This window comes from Halictus rubicundus, chromosome 13, assembly GCF_050948215.1.
Source record: "Halictus rubicundus isolate RS-2024b chromosome 13, iyHalRubi1_principal, whole genome shotgun sequence".
Taxonomy (NCBI): domain Eukaryota; kingdom Metazoa; phylum Arthropoda; class Insecta; order Hymenoptera; family Halictidae; genus Halictus; species Halictus rubicundus.
In genome coordinates this window covers 12,901,096-12,926,781 of record NC_135161.1, presented here as the reverse complement: position 1 = coordinate 12,926,781, position 25,686 = coordinate 12,901,096, and the positions used below count along the sequence as shown (strand labels likewise).

At 42.5% G+C, this 25,686-nt stretch overlaps 1 protein-coding gene across 2 annotated transcripts; it reads right to left on the bottom strand.

Annotated features, from left to right (window-relative positions):
- Positions 1 to 84: 84 nt before the first annotated feature.
- Positions 85 to 25,686, bottom strand: Eaat2 (Excitatory amino acid transporter 2). 2 transcript variants are annotated; one of them, XM_076799635.1, is made up of 11 exons: positions 25,228 to 25,686; positions 17,221 to 17,346; positions 16,918 to 17,125; positions 12,825 to 12,867; positions 12,452 to 12,708; positions 11,137 to 11,370; positions 6,356 to 6,550; positions 5,231 to 5,365; positions 5,043 to 5,151; positions 3,776 to 3,894; positions 85 to 2,844 (listed from the first exon to the last, which is right to left on the bottom strand). In XM_076799635.1, the coding sequence occupies exons 1-11, from the start codon at positions 25,400 to 25,402 to the stop codon at positions 2,796 to 2,798; spliced, it is 1,650 nt and encodes a 549-aa protein (XP_076655750.1). In that variant the 5' UTR covers positions 25,403 to 25,686; the 3' UTR covers positions 85 to 2,795. The 2 variants fall into 2 exon arrangements, with proteins under 2 accessions (XP_076655750.1, XP_076655749.1); XM_076799634.1 differs by having other exon boundaries at positions 3,760 to 3,894; positions 25,228 to 25,538.

Below are 25,686 nucleotides of genomic sequence, written 5' to 3'. Positions count from 1 at the left end.
AAAGCACTTCTCGCCCCATTCACAAGTTCAACGGTGAACCAAAAAAAAAAAAAAAAAGGAAACAAAATAGAAGAAGGTTCTTCGTATCGCGCGAAGGTGTTGTTTGTGTGTGGCTCAGAAGAAACATCGACGCGTAACACACTTGGCTCGTTTGCGAACGGCAACAAACTGAACGATGACACAACGAAGCAAACACGCACACAATCTTATCATCCTCTCGCGCACAACCCGGTATCCATGTATCGCTCGCACGCATACACATAACTGTCTCGCTCAACCGAAACAACGAGCACGAGCTGTTCTTTGTTATTTTTATGTTTTCTTTATATTTCTCCCCCCTCGCAAAACATTTCGCGGAATCGGTTGGGCAGAACGACACAACTACGAAGCACTATGTGTTTTTTGTTATTTTTTTTTTCGTTTGTTTGTTTTTCTTTTTGCTGTTTACCCAGTTAATTTGTACATTTAAACAGTCTCTACGATAGAACACGTATCGACCCTACGGTACCTAGTGCCCTAGAGTTTAGTGAAATCACCTCTCGACATCTTACGCAAATCCACCTACAACGTTATACGTGGTACTTATTAAAACGACATATTCAAATGGCATGTCCAGTCTTGAGGCTGCTCTGTCGATAGAGCGCTAGATGTGATCCTCTCTGTCCTTCGTATCTCGGGATCTACGCTACGAGACGGGGGAACCATTGTCTCGGTTAATAATATAACTCGGATTACCCTATAAACGGGGATTCATGGGAACACTAATCGTGACGGTGGTGTGGTGCGCGAACGGCGGATGAATCCCACGGAAAACAGTTCGTGGTGTCACTGTCGATACGAGAGAGAAAAAACCGCTCGCCGCGCACTCTGTTTGTCGTCAATGGTCCGAAAAAGGGTTGAAACTCAGCGGTTATAGTCATTTAATTAGTCATCTAAACGACAACCTACGGTTCGTTTTCTTGCTCTCGCCTACGGTGTGTGTAGCAACGTCCGACGTGGCCCGCCGAACCTAACCGATCACTATCGAAACGCGCCGCCTCGCCGCCAAACGGTGGCGATCCGTTTTCAATTTATTAAACAAAAACATTTCTCCGCGAGTCGCGAGACGCTCTAGAGATTATTCTACGCTCGTCCCCTAAACAAGAAACGACAAAACTCGCGACGTTCTCATTGTCTGACAATCGTGAACTGGTCGACGGTCTCGCCGTTCATTATTAACGTGTGTAGTAATCGTCAGTGGAAAAGTGTTACTCGTGGCAGTAAAACGATCGATCACCAGACAGTGTCTCTATCAGTCAACGAGCCGAGTCCCGAAAAATCGAGAACCAAATATACATATACAGGCTGTCCAAAAGTTCAATCAACTCCGTGAAATGGGTGGTCATTTGAGGTCAACCCGAGGTCATTTCAAGCGACATTTTTGCTTGCAAAAATCCGTCCCACTCGGCTTTGTTGTTAACGAAAAACATGCGCACAATCAAAGCGCGGCCACGGTAAGCTATGCCGGAGAGAGTCCGGCTCACTCCACTGAGCAGGAGTGATGGGTTGCGTCGCGGTGATGTAGTGAACAAGAGAGGCAGCAGAAATTGTTTTATAAGAATTAGAACTCGCTTTTTCAGCAGTAAATGCACTTGCTGCTTCGAAATGTGTGTCACTGGGCCATTCGGGGACGAACTGCGCAGCTGACTTCAGGTATGCGGCAATGTCGAAATCTAAGACAACTGCGCAGTTCACCGAATGATCAAGCGACACATTTCGGAGCAGCAAGTGCATTCACAACTGAAAAAGTGAGTCCTAATTATTATAAATCAATTTTTGCAACTTCTCTTGTTCACTGTATCACCACGACACAACGCCATCGCTCCCGCTCAGTGGATTCAGGCCACCGAGCCGCTCTGATTTTTCGTTAATAACTCTTTAACAAATCCGAGGCAAACATTTTTGCAAATGTCGCTTAAAATGAACTCAGGAACCACTAATTTCAGGGTGTCGATTGAATTGTGGGACACCCTGTATATACTACTCTCTATCTTTCGCCCTCTCGTTTTAGTTCCGTGTGTTCTCTCTACGGTACATCTCGGATTTGACTCATATCTTTTATTTATTTATTTATTCTTTTTTTGTTCGTTTAGTATTTTTTTGTTTTTTGGAGTTTTCGTTTGATAATAGAACTTTCGAAGCGGCCGACTGAACGCCGCGTGAAAATAAGGCACCAGATTCGACGCTGCTCAAGCGCGGCTAGTCGCAGTGAACGATCTTTACCGGTCGGATCCAGGAGTGCGATTGAATCGGTGATCTCTCGGTTTACGTATCCCCGTAAAGCTGCTCTACATGAAGCCTCTGAGAACTCGGTTATTGCTATGTCCCTTGCTTTCGCGTGTCTCTGTGTGGTCTCCCGTTGGTGACGCACTCCTTGATATTGACTTCGTTTATACATGTACAGAGAAATATTTTTATATATGGTACGTATGTATATAGAGGATTCTTGTTTTTCTTTTTGTTTTTTCTTTTCCTTTTTTTCGTTCTTTTGATATATTCCGAAAACGCGCGTCGCCCTGCGGTATCCGTCGAACGAACGTTCGTCTTCACGGCGGAGCGAAAAACGTCCTGTACACACTCGCGTGACCGCGTCCGTGAAAACCGTGTCTCTGCCGACAAACAGGAGAGATAGAGCAGTAGCGTATGATCTTCCTGCTGTGTTACACATTCCCGAAAAACCTCCCCGCGAAGAGGCTGTGCGTTCGTTAACAATTCGCTCGGGCACGTCTAGAACTAATCTCGGGACGAATCAGTGGTCAAACGGTCTCCTCGGTCACGCTCCTGGGCATCTGCAACACGCTGATGCTGAAACGAAACAACAGGTTTGAGGGAGGCTACGGCGTGGCCGGCGACTCGCTGCGGCACATTAAACAAGCGTAATGAGGTCTCGATGATGATGAAGATGATGATGATGATGATAGACAGAGAACACAAACCGTGAAACGATCGAGATCGAGAAACGTGTGTCGAGAAACCGTCGTGGTTCGAAAGAACGAACATTCCGGAGCACGAGAAAGGACAGAGATTGCTCCGTGGGAGGGCCGAGAGCGGCGAGGCCACGCCCACTAGACGGGACCGCCCCTGGCCCCGCCTCCTAGCCCCGCCCGCTGGCCGCTCTCGGCTACGCGACGCTCCCAGGAGCCACACCGGTAGAATCGCAAAATATACTCGGTAAAATCAGTAAAAAAATCGGATAAAAGCGCAAACCGATTCCACGATCTACTGGCCCCTCGGGATAAATGTCCTACTGTTATTTCTGTTGGCATAAATTGCTCCGGGAAGCGAATATAAAATGAGTGCGTAACAAATCGAGCGAGCGGATTGCGTTTAGTGTGAACGTGTTTTCGCTTGATGATCGACGTGGTTGCATCATTGATTTCGAAGCGGCGAGCGCGGCGGGCGATTTGAATATACTTCGGGACGAGAGCGAGGGAAAGAAGCCTGTCTACGAATCGTTTTATAAATGTCAACGGTTTTGGAACGGTTACGAACAAGCGAGCGGGGGTCGTCTACCCGTCCCGCATCCTTATTTAATTTCTTCTTTCATTCGTTTGTTTTCTTTTCTTTTTTTTTTTTTTGGTTTTTTCTTTCCTTTTTATCGTTCGACTATACTCCATCTCCGCCTAGGAGCGTAGCGAAGCGGAATCAAAGACACAGCGTAAAACCAGGATGAATGCACGCGATCGTTCGTGATCGTACAAAGTGATAGCCTAGCCCTACCAACAAGCTTGTTTACTTGGCGATGCCGGCTATCCTCGAATCGTCCTGCATCTCCACCACGATGGTGTCAGGATCAGGTACTCTGTTCGCGGAGATGCATCCGTTCGCGATCGTCGTCGGCAGAACGGTCTCCGACTGGAAAAAAAAATAATCAAAATTGTTACACAGAATGATTAGAGAAATAATGGCAAGAAAGAATGGTCAGAAAGATTGTCTATATATTTTATAAAAGGATTAAGAGAGTTTAACACTAGGTTTACGGAGCACTAGAAATGACTATGTTACATTACTTTATGAAAATAACATGAATGTATTTAATAATATACACCCAAAGAAATCAATTTGTTAAGTAATTGCTCATGGATGCGTTTTTACAATCTCAATATTCGCAATTTAAAAATGTTAGAATCCGTCATTTTGACGGGTCCCGTAAATCTAGTGTTAATATTATTTTTAAGCTTAAGGATTTTGTAAAAGGATTACGGGAGTTTAATATTATTTTTAGCAAAATTATCGAAAGAAGAATAGGAAGATAATCTACATATTTTATGCATTTATAACAGAAATGGTACGATTTGAGATAGTAAAAGGATTAAGAGAGTTTAGTATTACTTTTAGCAACATTATTGAAAGAGGAACGATATTTTTATTCAGCTACTGTCTCTTACAATTGCTGCCAAAAACTTTTATTTTGCATAAAAGTCCGCTTTGTTGAATCAGCGATGGTCTCTAATTGTCGGAGTGGACGTTTTCAACCTTTAGTAGCGGCGTACCGGGCAATTTGAAGTTTACATTGATAGCACGTCGTCTATCTTATCAATTGGCAATCGATTTGACCCATTCGACCGACGTTTAGTTCCGATAATATGACCGGGAAAGTTCGCGGCGTTTTAAACGATAAAGTGGCAGACAAACGTATCGAACTATCGATTAGCAGTCGATGTAACTGATTCAGCAGACGGTTCGGTTTGGTAATAAATTAGGAGAGCTAATGGAGCATTAATGAATCGCTGATGATCGCGGAATTTAGCGATTGATGAGAATGCTACTGCACAGAATTTGCCTCTGTGAGCCCGATTGGGTGGTTTAGATCGACGAATTAAATGAACAAATTAAATTCGATGAAAAGATTAATCTTGAAAAGAAATATATTCGAGACAATTGTTTTAACGAGAGTCGATCAATTAAGGATTTTATCGGACCGAATGTATTTAGCCGGGATTGTCGTAAAATTGTGAAGAACGATCTTTTTCCGAGGATTAATCGGTTTCGCATGATCGTACCTGATAGGCAGCCGCGTCCAAGGCCATCAACTCCTTCTTCGACAGCTGCTCCACCACCGCAGCGGCGTAACAATCGCCTAGCATGTTGTTGGTGGTTCGAATTCGGTCCCTGAAAATCCACCAATCAAGAAATTAATTAATCTATTTATCATTGTCGTACACGAAAAAATCGTACTGTTCATACTCACACAAACCAGTCAATGGTAAATAGCAGCGATACATTGTAAACTGGAGCATCTATAGCGCTCAGAACGACCAACAAAAGCACGAGGGCAGCGCTTGGAACCGAAGCCGACGACACTGACGCAGCAGTCGATGTTAAACTGAAAATCAAGAGAAATTGTTACTAAATATTCATTAATTAAGCCTCGAATAGTCAAACACTGTCCAACGAGTTTCTCATAGGAAACTCATAAGAAAACTTGATCTTTAATACAAATTAAAAATTCTCCAAAACAGTTGAAAAATTTTTATCGCGACTGAAATCACCAGGAACTTGAAGACTGAAGCTTCTTCTTCAAGACGACACCCTAAAAATTGATGTACGAATTTTTAAAACTGTTTTATTCAACTTTGAATGCAGCGTGTACTGCAAACTTCTACATTAAAGCAAGGTACACCGTGAGGCCTTCGCATAATCGAACACGCCCCTCTTTATTAAGTCATAAAATAATTTTAAAAAATCGTACATCACTTTTTAAGGAGTCGTTGTAAAGGGAAGGCTTCGATCTTCAAATCCGTGGTGGATTCAGTCACGGGAAAAATTTTTTAACGTTTCCACAGACGTTTCAATTTGCGACATTTCCGAGAATAATCGCGCAGCAGTTTCTCACCCCCACGACGGTAGGGGTGAGAAATCATACTAAAACATCTCAGGAGAGAATAGGGCTTCAAGCTTCAAAATTTTAACACCAAAATAATCTTTTTCGACCAAATTATGACAATCTAAATTCGGCAATTTTAGTGTACATGAGAAACATGAGAAATAATACTGCATAATTTCGGAATTTACACTTTCTCTAACACTAAACCTACCACCGCCGGTGAAAATGACCGTTCCAGATTTTTTATTTCACAATCACTGAAATAGTAAAAGTGCTTTCGTGGGAAATGATTGAATAAATATATTTAAAATCCAAGTAAATTCAATCTCGTCATTTTTATAAGACAACATGTACTAGTTTAGTGCTAAAAGTCTCGAGCGGTTCGAATGTTGGCAATATTATTGTGCGGCTAATAAGTGAGCTCGTAACTGCGCCGAATCTCGTCGGACAATGCAACTCGGGAAACGGGAAACAATTGATGCGGCTTACATAACGGTGACGATCTCCCCGAATCCCAGAACGATGCCGTGCATCTGCGCGATGAAAATGCTCGCAACGGCGACGAACAGAGCCGTGCCGTCCATGTTAATGTTGCACCCGATCGGTAGAACGAACCTGGTGACTCTTGGATCGACTCTGAGCTTGTCCGTCATCAGGCGGAACGTGACCGGCAGCGCGGCGGCCCTGTACAAAGCTGCGTTAGAAATAACCAAGGAAACCTAATACACATCTCGGGTTCATCGTTAGTATGATCATCAAATTAGTTCTCAATTTCGGTAATGGCGCGTGCTGCTTCGGCCTGCGTGTCCGTTGGAGAGAAAACAAGTGTGTGGTCATTCTGGTGAGAGGTCGTCGAGACACAATCTTTTCATTTTGATCTTTCAACGAAACGTGCTACGGATCTCGTCCCCCGTGTATCATCCTCGGAATCTGACAAGAGGAGACAAGCAATCGCAAACGAACAGGGTCCGAGAGATTGCTATGAGCGCGTTCATTAGAATGATTTAAGCGTGGGCCATCACCGACGCGCGAAACTTTGATCGAAAGTAAGAAAAAGATAACCCCGTGGTTCATCTGAACGATCGGAAAAATTAGAGTAGCGACCGGGGAGTGTATGAACGAAACGCAATTGACCAGAATGACCGCGAGGCTGAAAAATGCAACCTAGAGAGGGTTAATTAAAGGACGTCGTAGTAGGGGGTTTAGAAGAGGGGGTGTCGTGACAAAAAGGGGGAGTTTGTTCTGTTCTTTTCTTTTTTTTTTTGTGATTGTTTTCAGAAGGTGATCGTCCCGTTGCGTCTCGCAGTGTAACCTAAAAGAGCCTAACCCTGTAACAGACAATCGTATGTACCTTCATGTCGCGGCCATCGATTACTTACCAAGGCCACCCTCGACCTCTCTCATCTGAACCACCTGCAAAAGGCCGCGTGCAGCGCGTGCTCTAATACATCATCATGATATTCATACAGTCTCTGTTCAGATAGGAGACTGAGAGCTGTATCTCTCAGTCACTCAGTGTACGCACAGTTGTGTACGCTCTCTTCTGGAAAAAGTTAATCCACATAGAAAACATGTTGAATTAGACAATGGCGTTGGGCGGCACCGCGACGATGGGACGGAAAAGGTTTCGAAGCGTGATATTCTCTTTTGCTCGTTTTCGATTAGAATGGAACAACCTTTCGAGTTCCAGTCGACTTTCCCGGCACGAAGGCTTCTCTGTCCCACGATGCATTTCGGGATCGAGGTCTGGGAACGCGGGGCCGGATCACGGGAAATGCGGGACGATCGATTCTGGGACCACCGATCGCCGAAAATTGCAATTTTACACGAAATTCTGGAACACTGGAATCGCATATTCAATTTTTAACGGGAACCTTTGAATAATTAGAATTTTTAAAGCTTGCTCGGAAACATGGAAGATGGCCGAGGTCCGCCATTTTGTCGAGATCGGTGGTCCCAGTTTCAACACGTTAACCACTTCAATTTCAACTAGTTTTCCAATTAATCTTAATAAGTTTACGTATTTAACTTAAAGTCTTTCTTAGGATAGAGAGTCCTTAATTTTGAGACGGCAGGCAGTTTTAGCTTTTGAGGTTATGTTTCAATCTTTTGAGGTTATGTGTAAGCTAGTCTCTCAGGGCTATTTATGGTTGCTGTAGCTAACGTGTTGGCTACAAATGGGTTCGCAAATTCACCTACTGTTCTCCTCAAACTTCCTTCGAATTTTCGAATTGTTGGTTTATAATTGGAAACTTTTTCAGCCATCAGTATCTATATTATTATTATTAACTGAAGTTCCGCTTTGAGGAGAATAGTAGAATATTGAAGGAAGTGCCATAAATGGATGGAGGGAATCCTGAGAAACGTGGATCGAAAAGTTTATATTTTCAATGTTCACAAAACTATCTTTTCGGTTGCTAATTCCAGGCCTGTCTAAATGTTTTGTATTTTTTTGAGGAATCCATTTTCCGGTGAATCGTACTCGTAAATTATCATAACCAGACTGCGGATTTTTATGCGAAACAACGAACTGAAATGAAATAAAAATTCCGTTCCTTTGTCAGTAATTCTCATACATTTATAAATGTTTTCGAGTTTCTGCAAATTTTCCTCAGAGCTGCATAAAGATCCGCAGTCTAATCGCAATGAGAAAAAAAATTCTGCGTCACTATGCAAGTGTTCCTGCGTCAAGCTTGAAAATATGAATTTTTGGATCATGTTAAACAAGAAAATCCACGATCCATTCGACGATATACCACCACGGATTTGCGAATCCTTTTCTCGATCATCCTGCGGTAAATCAAATGAAAATCCATAAAACACAGAACCACAATGAAACCATAGTACGGAAAAGTTCCACGAATTAAAGAACCTAAATGGAAACGGTCAAAATGTAAATAACCTGTTCGACACCAAGGATTACTATGAAAAATCAAACAATAAACAGTAATGAAAATCAGAAAAATCGTGAAGGACACGGACGGTGAAGGACAAACGGACGTCAGGATAAACGTTTGATAGCACGTTTCATCGGATAAACTGAAAAAATGATCGTTGCTTCGCGTGATCCGCGGGAGAATGAATAATATGTATATATATATAATAATAATAATAATAATAGTCAACGTTAGAAAGCGATCGTAGTTCAGCAGTTCTGGCCAGTGATGGACGTCGCCGTCAAACCTGGAAGAGCGGGCTCGACGCGAGCAATCAATATTTTTTTCAGTTTCCCTCTTTTGATTTTTTTTTCCAAATCCGGAATAGAAAAATAATTGCTTAGATAGTAACATGGTTAGCGCGGAGAAGCCTCCTTTGACTTGTGCGTATCTTCGTCCTCCATCTTTTTTTTTTTCTCTCTCGTCAGAAGACTGGAGGATTCGGATGATCGAAGCCCTCGAAGGCTTCTGCGCCGCGAATCAGTCCAGGTGACACGGAGTCAGCTGATTTCCGGCTCAAGAGACACGAAACACCGGGTCCCCATTCACTCGTGTGTATTCTCTTTTTTTTTTCACGTGTCCTCTATTGTTCATCATCCTTTGTCATCATAGTGTCGCGCGCCACGAAATTTCAGCCTCGCACTACCACCCGTTCCCGTTTCACGTCATTCGAAACGGGACGGGACAAACCTAACTCTATGCCACGCCGAACCGACAACCAGCAACTCGATTCTCCTCGAAAAGTCGCCATTTGTTGCTGAATGTTTATTAGGTGGTCTTTCTCAATCGTACTTGAGGCCCTTTGAGAGGGTGTGCTGGTTTTCAGCAGTTTCAGGAATTTCTTTTCCGGAAGAACTACCGAACATTTTGAGTTATAATTTTACAAACTTATTTGCGGTTATTTGATGTAGATGTGTTAATTTTTTTAAGCAAAAATCATCAAAATTGCGTGAGTTATATATTTTTTTACTGCCACGGGGTATAGCCGCGAACCGAGGCCTCTAGATCAAGGAATAGTATCTCCTATCCGATATTTGTCACTGATTGGACCCATTTTTTGGACATACATCGAGTAGATGCTCTGTCAGAAACATTCAGGAACATTTAGCAAGGAGTTGCTGATTATGGCGGTCGAGGGGACACATCGAAGAAACAAGAAAGGGGTTCTCGCCGAAATTTCGGGGACGATGACCGACAACCGGGAGTATCATCATCCTAAGTGCCACCCGGAACTGCATACCTCTCTCCCTTTCCCTTTCTTTCTCTCTCTTTTTTTTCTCTCTTTACTTTTCTCTCTCTCTCTCTTTCTCTGATTGGTCATGACGAGACCACCGTCCCCATCGAGAAACCCGCGAGAACATTAAAGAACCGTAATGAAGAGACCGGCGAAGAGATCGAAATTATCTGTGTGTCTTTGTTCTTTTGATTCGGACCGGGAGGTGTGAAAACCACGGCTCCGTGTTTTCAGCGTTCGACAACGTGTTTTTGCACGGACGTTGTGAAACGCTGCTCTAAAAAATCGGAGTCGTTTTTGGAATGGAATTACGGGACCACGGGCCTCGCAAAAACCCCCTCCTTCCCGGCTAGCTGAAACATATTGTCTCGATCAATCGACTCGAACAATAGCACCGTACCGGTCTGGCACCTCTCCTTCTCTCGCGGTCCCCCGTAATGGCGACTACTTCCTCTTTCTCATACTCCCTCCCCCTCTCTCACTCTCTCTCTCTCTCTCTCTCTTCCTCTGTCTTCCGAGAAACAGTATTCCCTCTGTTGCGTCGCGGGCGCTCGCGCGCCGCTACGGAGCACTTTCACGATTTTTCCTCTCTTTCTCTCCCTCTCTCTCTCTCTCTCTCTCTCCCTCTCGTGCACTGTTATTCATCGACAAAAATGTTCTGAAAAAACTGTTCTGTCCTATAAACACCTGTTGTCCTCTTTCCTTCGTCTTTTTCTCTGTTCGTGCGTGCTGGTGTTTGTGGGTGGGGGGGATACAGACGCGACATACAAGAGGGAATACTGCCGTACGACACTGCGCGAAAAGCAAGGACGAGAAAAGAAAATTTTGTTGGGGGGGGGGGGCGGGGGGAGAGAAATCCCGAGATATTTTTTTTGTTTTTGTTTTTGTTTTTGTTTCTTGCTTTTTTACCCCCAGCGAGAAAAACGAAAATAGAAAAGTGGAGGTCGGAGATGACGATGACGACCGAGGCCATGTGAGGCAGGCATATGTATATATATGTATATATATATATATCGATATTCGTGCGTGTTTATATAAATATATATATATAGATATGAGCACGCTGAAGGTCGGGCTGAGTTCGAAGATCGACGACTCACGTTGATGCCATGGCGAAGGCGGTGAGGGTGCCCTGGGCGAGGCCGGCGTAGAATTTAAAAGGATTCTTTCTCACGAACGCCAGGTAGATCAGCTGCATGATCACCAGCTGATAGAAAAACACACCGATCACGATCGTGACGATGAACCAGGCGAGCTGCGACATCACCAGAGCCAGGTCGGTCACGCCGAGTATTTTACCGGCGATCACCGAGGTGATGCCCACCGGTGTCAGCCTGTCAACAAAAATGTCCTCGTTCAAATTCGCCATTTTGCCAATATACACCTACTGGACGCGAACATTGAATTTTTTCGCGTCGAAAAAGGTCTGACAAATTCTTTTCATAATATGCTTAATGTTAAGTGACATCAGGATATGAAAATAGCTGGATTAATTTTGTTATTAATGTTCTGTTATCCTGTAATCTTTCACTCAACCAATGCGCAATTTGCTTGTCCAACAAAATTATTTAAATTTCACGTGCTGCGAATTTTTAAGTACGAGAGAAGTTCAGTGTGAGTCGTGTCCGGTCCGTCTGACCATGAACAGCCAATTCTACTTGCGAATGCTAGACCACGCATAGCCTTTGAATTTCCAAACCCGAAATTCTCGAATATGGCGTCGACGGAGAAAATGTTATTGGCATTTCTGTTACTTGTTATTAGACTGCGGATCTTCATGCATTTATGGCTTCTGACAATTTAAAAAAAATACTGTAATATAAAATTCCACAGAATTTAGTACGATTTTTATTTACTTCAGATCTGCAAAGGTCACTACCTCTGAAAATTCGATTTTATTTGCTTCTGCTTCCCGAGAATTTACAAAAATTGAAAATTGCATAAACATCCTATAAATTTTCCACAAAATATTGCCACAAAATAGGGTGCTATAAAATCTACTAATTCTCAATCCCTAGACACCCGATGATTAAATCTGTATTCCTCCGAATTGTTTCATGTTTTTTCATTTTTGCAACGAGAATCTCCAACTGAAAAATCGGAAAAAATTCTCGAACATGTAATTCGATATATTGAACGTGTCAGATTTTTTTCAAAATTTTTTAGCTGCGATTAAACTGGGAAACCAAAGCTGGTGTTTGGCCATATCTCGAGACTGTACAGTGACATCTCGATATATGTCACCAACACGGGTCTTGCCAGCGTCATGTATCGTCCAGGAAACATACCCGAGCCGTGTTATGTTTACACTCCTCGGCGTCGGTGACCTCCCTGACGTATATCACCGAGGCCTTGGCGAACTTATATAGAGAAGTCATAATACCTCTTAAATACAATTAAAAGAATCCAACGCACCACATCACGGTCGACACCATGCGCATGATGACCTCGAACACAGCCTTGAAGAAGTCGATCACGATCTGGCCCTTCTCGCCCAGCGTACCTAGGAACGTGCCGAACACGAGACAGAAGAAGACGATACCCAGCGTGTTCGTTCCGCTTCTATACTGAGTGACTCTCATCAGCTCCTCCTCCCCTAGAACCTCCGTGGATATGCTGCTATCCGTCAAATTCCGGAACGGCTGGGTTTTTGGAACGTACACCGTGTGTGCCTAAAAATGAATATCAAAAAAAAAAAAACATCCGATCAGTCAAACAACGACCGGATCGAAAAGCCAAAAACCAAAAAGACCGTGCAAGATAAGTAGTAAAAATGAAGTGCACGTACTTGCTGGAACGCCGCTTGGAATATATTGTCCGGGAACATGTTTCTGGAACGTTCGAGAGAAAAAGGTACGATTCAGACGCCTGGTTTTAGAAGTGTTTAATCGATAACACGACGCGGATTGTTTTATCGGGTGTGCTGGTGGAACACCGATTTTCGATACGGGTTCGTTATTCTATATAGGGGAACGAGGGGGGGGGGGAAACCGGGCGGTTTTAAAACAGAGCCGTTCGACGCTCGTGCGAGCAAAGCTACCACCGAGTCCGATCGATATGCATACTTCTATTTTCATCGCTCGTCGGGTATCATCCTCGATTGGCCGCGGCTTAGAAAAGTTCACCGATCGTCGGGGGTTACCGGCGACCTTAATCCCCCGTTCCTTTTCGATAATTGATCGCGAAACTTTCTCAGACCCGCCGGCGCAAAGCCCGATTCGTATCGGGGACACGCGGCCACGCGTGCTCCCGCGAACAATTCGAACACCCGCCGCGAGAGAAACTTTCCGCCGGGAATTTCCGTCGGCGCCGAATTCGACACGCGTGTCCCCGCCTCTGTCCAATTATTTTTCACAATGCCAGCCCCCCCGTTATAGTAATGCCGCACCGTATTCTAATTCAAAGTTCGGACGATCGCGTGTCACTCTGATTTGCGGCGCGCTTCACCATGTCCTGCGCGTGGGAAAAGTATCTCAACTATGCTTCCCGACATTGTTGACATTCAGATTGTTATAGCCTCGTTAAAAATTGTCGTACAGTGACCAATTCGGAGTCGTTCTAAAGCTCGGAGTCTCTACTTTCATCTGCTGGCGGTTGTTTTACTCTGGGATTTTTAGTACGTTGTTTACACACTATTTTGTCGGACACAAACGGTGTGTCTCGCGGTGTACCTTTTGTACTACTGGAAAGCTTCAATAAAAGGATCATGAAAAATCGGCAGATGAATTTTTGAAATGTCATTTCGAAGAGGAAGCTTCAATTCTCAATTCTATGCTAAATTGTATCTCGATTGATACCCTTGAAACGCCTCTTAGAATTTATTAAAAAAGTAAGTTAATGCTTGATCTCCTCCCCTAATGCTTCCACCTAATGCTTGACCTTTCCCCTTACAACGAACCCTTAAAACTCGCTGTACGATTTTTTTGGGCCATTTTATTGAACTTTGCACTGAAGCTGTACCGCCACTTTTCAAAGCAGTACAGGATGCACCGAAAAAACAAGTTTAAACGTCTGTAGACGTATGAAAAAATTGTTTCGTTAACGAATCCACCACAGATTTGAAGATTACACCCTCTCCTTTACAACAGCGTCTTGATGTATGATTTTTTTTTAGCCGTTTTATGCGATAAAATCGAGGAGCATGTTCGATCGTATAAAGGCCTCGTGGCGTAATGCAAAGTTTGCGGTGCATCCTCCAGTACATCTATTTATTTATAACGTCTATTTTTATGCAAAATACCGTCACCCTATTGAAAAGAAAAATAATAATACTGCGTAGCACTGCGTAGCCTATGGAATATTGAATTAAACAGAATGATTTTCTGTTTTATTTAAATGTTGTTTCAAAGAATTTGGAAAACTGTCTTCTCGCTAGGAAGATTGTAAATTATTCTTGATAAGCATCGATCCAATTTTATTTAGGCGTCCCACTAATTTTAGCAGAATCCGTTAATAGTCCTTCCATAATTCTTCCTTCGAACTTTCTGTGCGCCAACGCAGAATGAACCTATTATTTCTTCTTTCTTTTCTTTCCTCCCACACCCCCGTCTAACAATAGGGTATTGATTTTCATGATTTTTCTCTGGACAAGACTATACACCGCGTAGCAAGAAAAGCTTTCACTATACATATACTGCGCTTCTGGGATGTAGAACAATTCCATTTCATGCTCACTCTGGAAGTACATTTTCCTCTTAATAACAATCTTACGTGATCCTGCGAAATATTCATAACATTCTCCGACGTCTATTAAAGACTATCAACAACAATTATTGCCGTCCGTGAAAAGCTTTTTGAAAAAATGTAGGACGCGGAACAATCGTTCTATTCAATTTTGCTCTAAAAGCTTTTGAAAGCAACCCTTTATAAAACCTGATGATTATTTATTTTAGAATATACTTCATACCTTTTTATAATTTTTCTATTATCATTTCTACGTCGGAAAAAATCGCGAAGCTTCTGAAACACCTGTCAATGGATTAGATAAAATATTTTTGCAATATTGTTCCTGTTATAGAGGTCCCGCACAAATTTTTCTAATTTCTCTTCTGCAATTGTTCTCCCGAAAAAAATTATACAGCTTCGAGAAAGCCAATCGATACAGTTCCACCAGTTAAAATGTAAGTTTAACGAATATTTCTCCCAGTTTATTGCCTTTACAAAGCATTTTTTACCATATTGACATAAATTAAGTGTTTACGTTGCTGGTAGGGAAACTTTGGTCACGTCAACTCAATTAGTCCCGCGCGTCTTCTATAATTGAACAGTCCCTTGGACTGAAAGGTAAACAATACTTATGGATCCGGTCGTCGCCGAGTTAAAGGACAGCGTAGACCGATGGTTGCGCGTACGTCGCGTGCCCTTAATGTGAATCGACCTTAAGGGTCGCTACTCTAGAACGGCAGGGTAAAGTGTCGATTGATTATTCAGAGCCGCGTGTATTTGCCATTCTGTTTAGATAAAGACGAGCCCAGATCGATGATACTATTCCAGCTGCGAGCAAGGTTACCGTGTTCACGATTATCTCTGTTCGAGAGCCTTCTCGGATTACCCAGTTTTTCCTAGTCAGTCAACAAACCGCTGTCCGACATTTCTGTTTGATCAACGGTATGCTTTATTCGTTGCGTAAAATGAAAACCGTAAAGCCAGATATGAAACAAGTTATCCAGTGAACGCCAAACGGAATGTTCACCCATAAAAATAGTCATCGTTCTCATAATGATAGCTGGTATCGATTTGGTAACCGTTTTAAGGTACGGTGAATATGCCTATGTGTAATATAGTCAACCCTCAGCTCTAGAAAAACACACCCTGAGCATGTAGACGGTACCATGAAATTTTAAGATCGCCTGCAGACAATGACTTCTTCAGCATACCATTTTTAAAACAAAGGTGATCTATTTCTTTTCCTCTAATAGAAGTAGCAATCTTTTGTTACTATTGATCAAGGCGTTTCAAGAACAATGAAAATAAACTGAACTCTGTATAGGTCAGACGAAAAAAGAAGGGTCTGAATAGATTGGTATATCTCCCTAGAAAATTAATATTCCAAACTGAACCTTTTGGTACGTGTTCTCCAAGGACAAATGCAAATTTGGGAAAACGTTGAAAAAATTTATAACAAATCACTCTAGCGTAGAAAATTGTTAAAGGTAGAATTCTAGGAGTTAGAACCGAAAACGGAAGAGTCCCCAAAAAAGTTGAAATATCTTCCCAAAAAAAAATTAAACTTATAAACCGAAAATTTTAGTACATGTTCCTCGAAGCGTCATCTAAGTGTCGAAAAAGTTTCAAAAATTTACGACGGACCGTTTCACTGTACAAAATTCCTAAGAGGACCCCGATTCCGACTAATTTCTACAGTAAAAATTGAAGGATCCTAATTTCCGTGTCTTAAAAAAAAAAAATGAATATCCCAAGCCAGAAATTTATGTACGTATTTCTCGAAGTCCTATCTAAACCTTGAAAAAGTTTCAAAAAGCTACATTCAGCCTGTCAGTTATGAAAAATTCCTGAAGAAGCCAAATTGGTGGCACGCGTCCAGTTGCCATTACTTCAGGCGTCCCAAAAGAAAATAGTAATTAATTATTATTGAATTTTAAAAAATACTGCGCGTATCATAGGAATTTTTTAGGTCACCCAGGGTGGCCCAGTCATCGGAAAAAGATGGGAGGGTGTCGTTCTAGGGTTAAGGTTCGGGTTCACCGGAGCGAGAGGAGCTCGTGATCGAAGACACGGGGCGAACGACTCCATTTTCGTCGCGGAAAAATTCCGGAAGGCTGTTGCCATGCGTGACGACGCGAATGCACGAAAATAACGATTCCGATCGATATAGCCTAACGAGGCGTGGGGTTACAGGTCGTTGGTAACAGGAGGACTACCTTCCCAAATCCAGCAGGCTGTCCAGGATGTTGACGGCCCTTCCGTTCTGCGAGGTGGCCTTCGATTTGCGAATTCCAGGATTTCCTGGATGGATCAGTAGCACGAGGATCACGCCTAGTATGGCGTTCAGCAAGGACGTCAGGATGAAATAAACCAGGGTGCGAACCGCGATCATCCCGTTCATTCTCGCGTTCAAACTGGCCGAGCCTGGAAACGAAACGGTTTAGCAGTGTTAGGCTTATTTCTGGATTAGTATAATTATAGGAAAGAGAGAGAGGGCCACTTGTTCTCGAGCGCATTACCGGATATGAGGCTGGCGATCACCAGCGGCAAGATCATCAGCTTCAACAGCCGCATGAACAGCTCTCCAGGATAACTGATTAGCATGACTGCGTCATCGCCGAGGCCCAACGGCCGCAGACCGAAACCTGGAAACAATAACGAGGTCACTGGCGAATCGATACTTTTTAGCGGGTAATAGGAGGTGGCTTAGGGTCCCTTATGACCCGGCTGTTGCAAGGTTCTGTGGGTTTTTAGCTTCTGGCAGCCCGGTTTAAATCATCGCTTTTGTTAGGTCAAGATTGATCCAGGGAAACCAAGGGACTAAAAAAAGCTGGCGTATCTTGCCAGAAAAAAATGATATCAAGCTGAAAATTTTTGTGTATGTTCTTGGAAGTCCTATCTAAATGTCGCAATATGTTTAAAAAAAGAATTTCGATCAGCCGGCTGTGAGCAAATTCCTAAAGGAGCCTAATTAGATTCAAGGGCGCAGACGATAATACAAGTTCCACAAAAGTTTTCACATCTCATCAGACGATCGATATTCCAAGCTGAAACAATTTGTACGTGTTCTTCGAAGATCCACCTAAGCGTGGAAAAAGTTTAAAAAATCTACGTTGAACCATTTCACTGTAAACAATTCCGACGAATTGAGGGTCGGGAGCAGAAAGATCCCAAAGAAATAGGAACACTACTCTTCAACAAATGAATGTTGCTAGCCGAAAATTTGTATACGTGTTCTTCAAAGTCCTAACTAACCGTAGAAAAAGTTAAAAAAATTTACGTTCAGCTGTTCCATGTATAAAAAATTCCGGGAGGCCCGAATTCCGACCAATTTAGAATTACATCGAAAAATCGAAGGGTCCCAAAAAACAGACTTGTCTCGTCAAAAAATGAACAATCAGAGGTGTAATATTTGATAATATGTTCCCTGGTAGCACTGTCTGAACGTACCAGAAGCGAGAAAAGTTTTCGTTCGGTCATGCAACAGTAAAAAAATTGCTGAGCTCGGCAGTTTCTCTGAATGACCGAGTATAACCTCCAACTGTGGTGCGAAGCGAGGTTTCCAAGCGGCCATGATATCGAGCGAACGACCCAATTCGGCGGTGTTTATTGCGCGCAGAATTAGGGTAGATCGAAAAGCATCTTGGCCAGAGAGACAAGGACAAAGACGAGCGCGCGAAAGTAACCCAGCTGAAAGCCTATTCGAAAGATGCGGATGTGTCACAGTGAAACAGGTACACAACGTAGTCGGGGCGTCAGCTTGTGGGCATACAGGCTGCACACGTTACATAACAAATTGCTTTATCGATACTTCGCGGACGGATGCGACGAAAGCTTATCATCGCTGCTCCTGCATAATTGAGTCGCAATGAAAGTAGCATGGTCTCCGCGGTGGAATTTCGATGAATTATCGAGGATCGATCGGTTTCGATGGAGACTTTACGCTCCTATATTTTTCGTTATAATCGATTTCAGCGAAAAAAGAAAATGTCATGTTTCATTTCACGCAGGAAAGAATTAGCTGACAGTAGATAACCAGCGGGTATTGCGATCTAAGCGCAGATAGCATTGACGACATTGTATAACACGATAAGACTTATATTTCATTTTATCAGTAGAATATTCCGTTAAATATCAGGATAATAAATTTTACCGTCGTCAACAGTTTCACTCTTTTTGTCGTTTCGTTTTCGAACAATATTTGTGCTATTTATTTATTCGGCACGACTAGGTTATGCTCGTACAAACGCACGATAAAAATTCCCTCTTCCCGTGCCAATTTCGTACTCATTCATACGCTAGCACCACTTTCGTGCTCATTCATACCTAACACAGTTCGTTTCCTGCAGTATTGATTTCTTAAAATGGTATAGTAACCAATTCACATTTTCTCCCGCAATATCATTAAGCAAACACTACAATAAAATCTACTTCCGTTTTAAATCTCTGTGTAATGGATAAGCATCATTTTTACTTTTAATTTCGCCGTAAACAGGGGTAACTTTAACATTCAACATCTCGCCAGGAAATTCATATTCCAGGCCGACAATTTTTGCACGCGTTCTCCGAAGACCCACCTAAGCGTGGAAAAAGTTTAATAAATCCACGTGGAACCATTTCACCGTAAACAATTCCGAAAGGCACCCCAATTCCGACGAAGTGGTTACAATTAAAAACAGAGTGGTTCCAAGAAGTAGCCATAACTCGTGAAAAAATGAATGTTGTGACGGAAATATTTGTACACGTGTTCCCCGAAGTCCTATCCAACTGTAGGAAAAAGTTAAAAAATTTTTAATTCAGCAGTTCATCTGTGAAAAATTCCAACAAGTCAAGGGTTGCAGCTAAAAATGAAAGACTTCCAGGAAATCGTCGTATCTCGCCGAAAAGCAAATATATCAAGCTGAAAATTTTTCTGTATGTTCTCCAAAGTCCCATTCGAATGTAGCAAAACGTTAAAAAAATTTGCACTAAACCGTACCGCCAGGAAAAATTTTTGAACGAGGTCAATTTCAGTAGATAAATTAAGGGTTGCAGAAAATAAGAAAGGGGCCTTTGAATAATTACAAAATAATGTGATAGCATATACAGGGTGTCTCCTCGGTCTTAAAAATTCGCGTAAAGACCGGTGGCCTGATCGCAACTGTGCTCGATTTTCGCGAGCTTTCTGGGACGGTCCACTCAAATAACTGGAAAGTGGAGCGGCTCCTTCGATTGTCTGGCGATTAATTAAACGGCTGGACGGATCAGCCCGACAGGATCGAAATGTTGTCAAGGTTGATCCTGGCGTGGCAGGAGGAGGCCGAGTTAATTAGATGAGTGTTTCGAGGGAAACCCCTCGCCGGTGATTGGCACCTTTTAACGGGATAACGTGATCAGCTTTTATGTAACCCGGGACGCGAATCGTCTCGTATCGTTGAAGCTGCGACCTATTACGTGCCTCGGACGGTGCTTGTCGTCTAAACTGATCGGTGCAAGACAGATTGCATCGGTTCCTTACGAAACGAAGTCGCGGAAAAAATTCGCGAAACGCAGATTCCCGATGATCGGCCCCCCGGAAGCCCTAAACGGATCTCTAAGCACATAACGAGCCCGTTATTAACGCGAACGTGCACTAGTGCCGGCGTGTGACGCAACCGTTCGTTCGTTCCTTTTTTTCTTTCTATCTGTAACCGATCGATCGATCGATCCGAGCCCGCGTGTACATGTGCAGATTCGCTCCGGCGTAGAGAAAAATGGAGACGCGAAATCGGCTAGGATGAACTCGACCTTGGCATGTTTCCCCGTAATGGATGCGAACGGAGGCGTGCTTCTGGCACGCTCCGATCATTAGCTCGAGCATAACGCGCCTTTAAGCCACCTATACACCGATCCCTTCTCTGTCCTATTTCACGAAATCCCGGAAACAAAGCGCGATCGAGCAGAGCGGATTTCGCGAAGTTGCGCCGATCGAACTTCTCGCAGCCTCTCCGGCGACGTCTTCTCGGCTGTTCGAAAGTTCAATCTCGCTCGCCAACACGAACGAATCGAAATTCATTCCAGAGGAATTTTTTAGACGGTGCTTGCCCACATAAGTAAATTTTAAAAATATTTTACATCGTCATTCGTTGCTGACCAATTCGAAAGCGTTTTCTATTCGTACCACCCCTAATTTTGGCGATATCTTTTCACCAAGAGGAACTAGAATAAAATTAATAATTGGGTTCAAAAGCAGAGGCTTCAAGCTTTAAAATAAGCCCAAGCTTATGGTTCTACTATTTTTGTCCCGGAAATTATAATTATTTTAATATCACTCATTCCTAGTAGATCAATTTGAGGACGTTCCTGATCCATAGCTCCTAATTTTAGCGATATCTTTTCACCAAGAGGAGCTAGAATAAAATTAATAACTGGGTTCGAAAGCAGAGGCTTCATGCTTAAACATGAGCCTAAGTTTATTGTTCTACTATGCGTTTTTACGAAATTACAATAACTTGAACATCAAGGACGTTTTGGGAGGACGAGGGAAATTTGGAGACTAGAAATGCACTGTTTCGAGCCACATAAATAAATCATTATTATTTATAAAAGCTGCTACGGCATTTTAACTGTAACTATACCTCATACGATACCAAATTATAATTTATAATAATTGTGTTGATAATCTGAACATGGGAGCTTAAGCGCTGGAATATATTTCAAGGCTCATAAATTCTGGTGACCAAGTATGGATGTTTAAATTGGCGCTAAAATATTAAAGCTAACAAGACGTTACGTGCATGATCCATTCGCGGATCGGCATTAATGAGATTGCGTGAACTGACAATGTTTTTTTTTCCTACTTTGTCCACGTTTTCAAATTGACCACTGTGCAACGTTATTCCCCGCTTCGAGCCGAGCGCGCACGCGATTGACATTTACTTGACATATCGACGATCTGTTGACTCAACACGCGGGGTGTCTTACCCCCTGCGAAGCAGAACTGTGCATATTTTATTGTACAATGCCGGGAAACTGTGCATAAGATTGCCATTTAAATTCGACCAAGTGAAAACGTGTAACTCACAACCGACCGAGAATTTCTGAATCGATTTTCCAGTCGCGTTTCTTTTGGCATGTATCTCGCTAAAAAATGAATATTCCAAGCTGAAAATTTTTGCACGCGTACTTCAAAGCCTCGTCTAAATGCAGCTGGAAGTCTTAAAAATTTACATTCAACTGTTCGACTGTGAGAAATTCCGGAAAAAGCCGAGAGACGAACCAAGGGCAACAGACGACAAGAGAAGCATCAAAAAAAAAATTTGTATATCTCCCTAGAAAATTAATATTCCAAGTTGAACATTTTTATACACTCTCTCCAAAGACCCGCCTAAACGTATGAAAAGTTAAAAAAAATTTCGTTGAACCGTTCCGCTGGGAAAAATTGCTAAATGGACCCCAATTTCGACCGATTAGGGGTCACAGTGAAAGAAGTTCCAAAAAATATTAATAAAAAATGCCAAGAGAAATTTATATTTCAAGCCAAACATTTTTGTACGTGTTCCTCAAAGTCCCATCCAAAAGTGGCATTCGTTGAAAGAATTTACATCAAGCCGGTCAACTGTGAGAAATTCCTGAAGAGGGCAAACTGAGGGTTACCAGATAACAAGAAAATTATTATACATTTAGTATTCCAGAAAATTAATTTTCCACCTTAGTAACTTTAATAGTTGTGAAATGAGGAATCTAATAGTCGATCATTCGACCGGTAGTAATAGGTTTAGTGTGAGTAACAGGACGGTCAAAGTGTGAAGGGATATGAGTCACGAGGCTCTTCGAAGCCTGGTTGGCAAAACTGCGCACTTCAGGGAGCAATTGCGAATCTGTCGATTACGCTGGAAGTCGGTGGATTCTAATCGGATTTCGCTCGTGTATTTTTCTATTTCAATACTCGTATTAAAATCAATATCTTTCGAAGCCCCTCGCGTGTAATCTCGTTGCAAAGTATACGCTCCTTGGAAATCTTCACTCGAAATCGATTGTTTTCCAGAGTTGTTCCCATTCGATTGCCAAGAGACAATTGATCACTCGATTCCACGTGGTTGAAGGAATTCATGAAGCTCTGAGCACAGACGGTTGCCAATTTTCGTGCCGCGTACGTCACCGCGAACGTCAATCGGTTAATGCTTCTTAGGTTACGAGGGTGTATAGCTGCCCGGATAAAATATTAACGTCTATTTTAATACCGTAGGCGACGATACGTCTTTTAAATGGACTCTAAAAATACGAAGACCTAATTTTAGAACATTTAACATTTTACCTAATTTCTTAATTGGCGAATCAAGCGCAAATTTTCTTTGAAATGTAGTGAAACGATAATCAGTCTATATTTTTATATATTTCTACAAGTTTAATTAGGTTTTTTTCTGAGTCTAAATATCTGTAGGATGATGCCTCCTTTCCGTAAAGATAGCTGCGTATGTCACATCATCAGTGATGAGCACTGAAGCGCTCTCTACAGGGGTTGAAGAAAATAATGGAAACACCGCGTATAGATCGCATGTCGCGTTTAGAATGTTTGTAATCACGAGCTTGTACATTAACCGTGTGCACGTAACGATAATTGTCCGCTAGCAAGTCATTTACAAACATTTCTCAACGTTTCGTTCGCACCCCTTTTGTGCTGTATTTTTAATAAGATTTTACGAAAACCTATCGTAACAAAAATACCTGTTCGAATTAGGGGCGTAGGCGAAAGCACGATTTAAATAACTACAGTAGATTCACCATGAGTGTAAAACGGGTTTAAACAACAATATTTATTGTTGCATTCTTCAAAAGATTATTTACCAAACTTCGAAACGAAATAGGAACTCTAATTCTTTAATATTCGATTTTTGTTTCATATCGTCACGAAAAATCATCCCTTAAATTTTCACCCACCTGAATAGAATGTACATTCAGTCGTAAACAATTTTTAAATTATTGCAAAATAAGATATATTCGTATAACGACGAAGGCGACCATAGAACCAATAATGGCGCCATCTATGGGGCTTTGAAATCTTTGTTTACGTCATTCATTTCCTACAAAAGAACCAACAATCGTAGTAGGTAATTTTACCCCCTGAATGGGAATAAGAAAAGCTATGGAAAAAAAAGTACAAGTATAATTAATTGCGTACACGTGTGTGCTGATCTCCATTACAATCGGCAGTTTGGAATTAGGTTGTTGTTCCTTATCCGTTTTTCAAAAACAGTCATTGTGAAATATTTTTATGATGATTTTTATGCGTAATAATTGTCCGCGCCTATATTGCAAATTCGAGAACAATAGGAGTGGCTCGGGACAGTGGACTACAAACATACTTCAGACGTTGTGTAGAAAAAAAAACACATGCAATACTAAAGGAACATGATTATAAATTAGCGACCATAACAAAACTTGGCGAGTACAATGTTATACAACATTCGCACCGTTTGAAAATCGCCTCCTTTCATAATTGTTTAAGGGTGTTTGTTGGGGAGTGAGAATAACCCCCAAAGCTGAGTGCGAGATAAATATTTTATAGAATACAGTAACAATTACTAGAGATGGGACGAAAATTGATAGTCTTTTTGCAATGACGTAAATAAAATTTCCGAAGCCTCGTAGATGGCGCTGTGACAGGATGTACGTTCTCCCTTTCCCTTAATATTCCCTAAACCACCGAGTATTCCTTATTAAAAAAGCAAACTCTACTGTAGACTCTATCAATCATATAACTATATTAGTGACAACAATTGTTCAAATATTCGGCACCACAACAAGCCCCCCGGAGGAACAAAAAGTTTCCTAAATTCCAAGAAACGGAAATTCAACAGACAGCGCAATCTCTTTCTCGACAATTTCAAATGCTCCGTCTAAAAATCTCTCCAACAATTTTACTGTTCCCCGTGCTACTGTTCTCTGAATAAACAATTCTCCCCATGCATGACAAATTAAACGAGCCCTCCAGTGTCAACCTACAGGGTGTCTCCATTGCCATCACTCTACTGCGTATTTGATGCATCGACACATCTTCTCGCGTTCTTCTCAACACATTAAGACTATCTTATTAAACTACTTTTAAAAAATAACGTGTATAAAAATATATACACTCGAAAATGCAGAATTAAAATATTAGAACGTGTCATTTCGAGGCGTGAGCCCATTGAAATCGTTACAAAATTTTTAATGTACATTTTCTCTGATGAATATTTCAATCAGCGAAAGAGATTTTTCCCTCGGTTCAATTTTTAATAATTAAGCCTCCGTCTGCAACCTTATGTTTATCGACGCCGCGTGCATACCGGGTCGTTTATTTTCCCGAACTTTTTCACTGTCCTGGGTTTTTAAAAAATTCGAAGTTGATACTTCAATATGTGATTGTTGAAATGTTTAAAGCATTAACGAGGGAAAAATAATAAAGGAAGAAATTCGAGAGCCAGATTGCCCACGGTGGGTTAACCTATAAAAATGGGTAATAGAGGTCCGCATAGTCGTGCGGGATGATCTCGAACGTATGGCACATGTGAGAGAAGGATGCTCACCTAGTATCACGCCGAACAGAACCCCGGACAGGGTGACCACGAGCAGCAGGTTCTCTCGCATGAACTTCCTGGTGTCGGCGGTCACCTTACGGGGACCCTGAGAGGCCGAAACGTCCTGGCCATCCATCTTTGCGAACAGATACTCGGAGAACCGAGCCGAGGACTTCTCCTCCATTTCACTGGGCCGCCAGTAAGCGGTGTAGGTGGTGGCGGTGGAGCCGGTCGCGCACGAGGATGCCGATCCCCTGGCCGATCGGTCGACCGAATCAGCCAAGCTCCCTTCTCGCGATCTCTCGCGGCTAACGGCGGGGCCCCGGCAGCACCACGACGACGACGGGTTGCCGTTTTGGGGGTGTTTCGTGAAATCCGTAAGGAACGAGCAATCACGGGCTCCCACCAGTCGTCCCAACAGCCGTCTGACGGCTTTTCGCGGGCCTGGTAGCTCGATCGTGATACCTG

Coding starts and splice junctions, on each gene's coding strand:
- Eaat2 (XM_076799635.1), bottom strand. CDS start 25,402: ATGGAGGAGAAGTCCTCGGCTCGGTTCTCCGAGTATCTGTTCGCAAAG. Junction 5,366..6,355: donor GGGGAGATCGTCACCGTTAT/GTAAGCCGCATC, acceptor CTTGATTTTCAG/TTTAACATCGACTGCTGCGT. Junction 5,152..5,230: donor TTTACCATTGACTGGTTTGT/GTGAGTATGAAC, acceptor GTGGATTTTCAG/GGACCGAATTCGAACCACCA.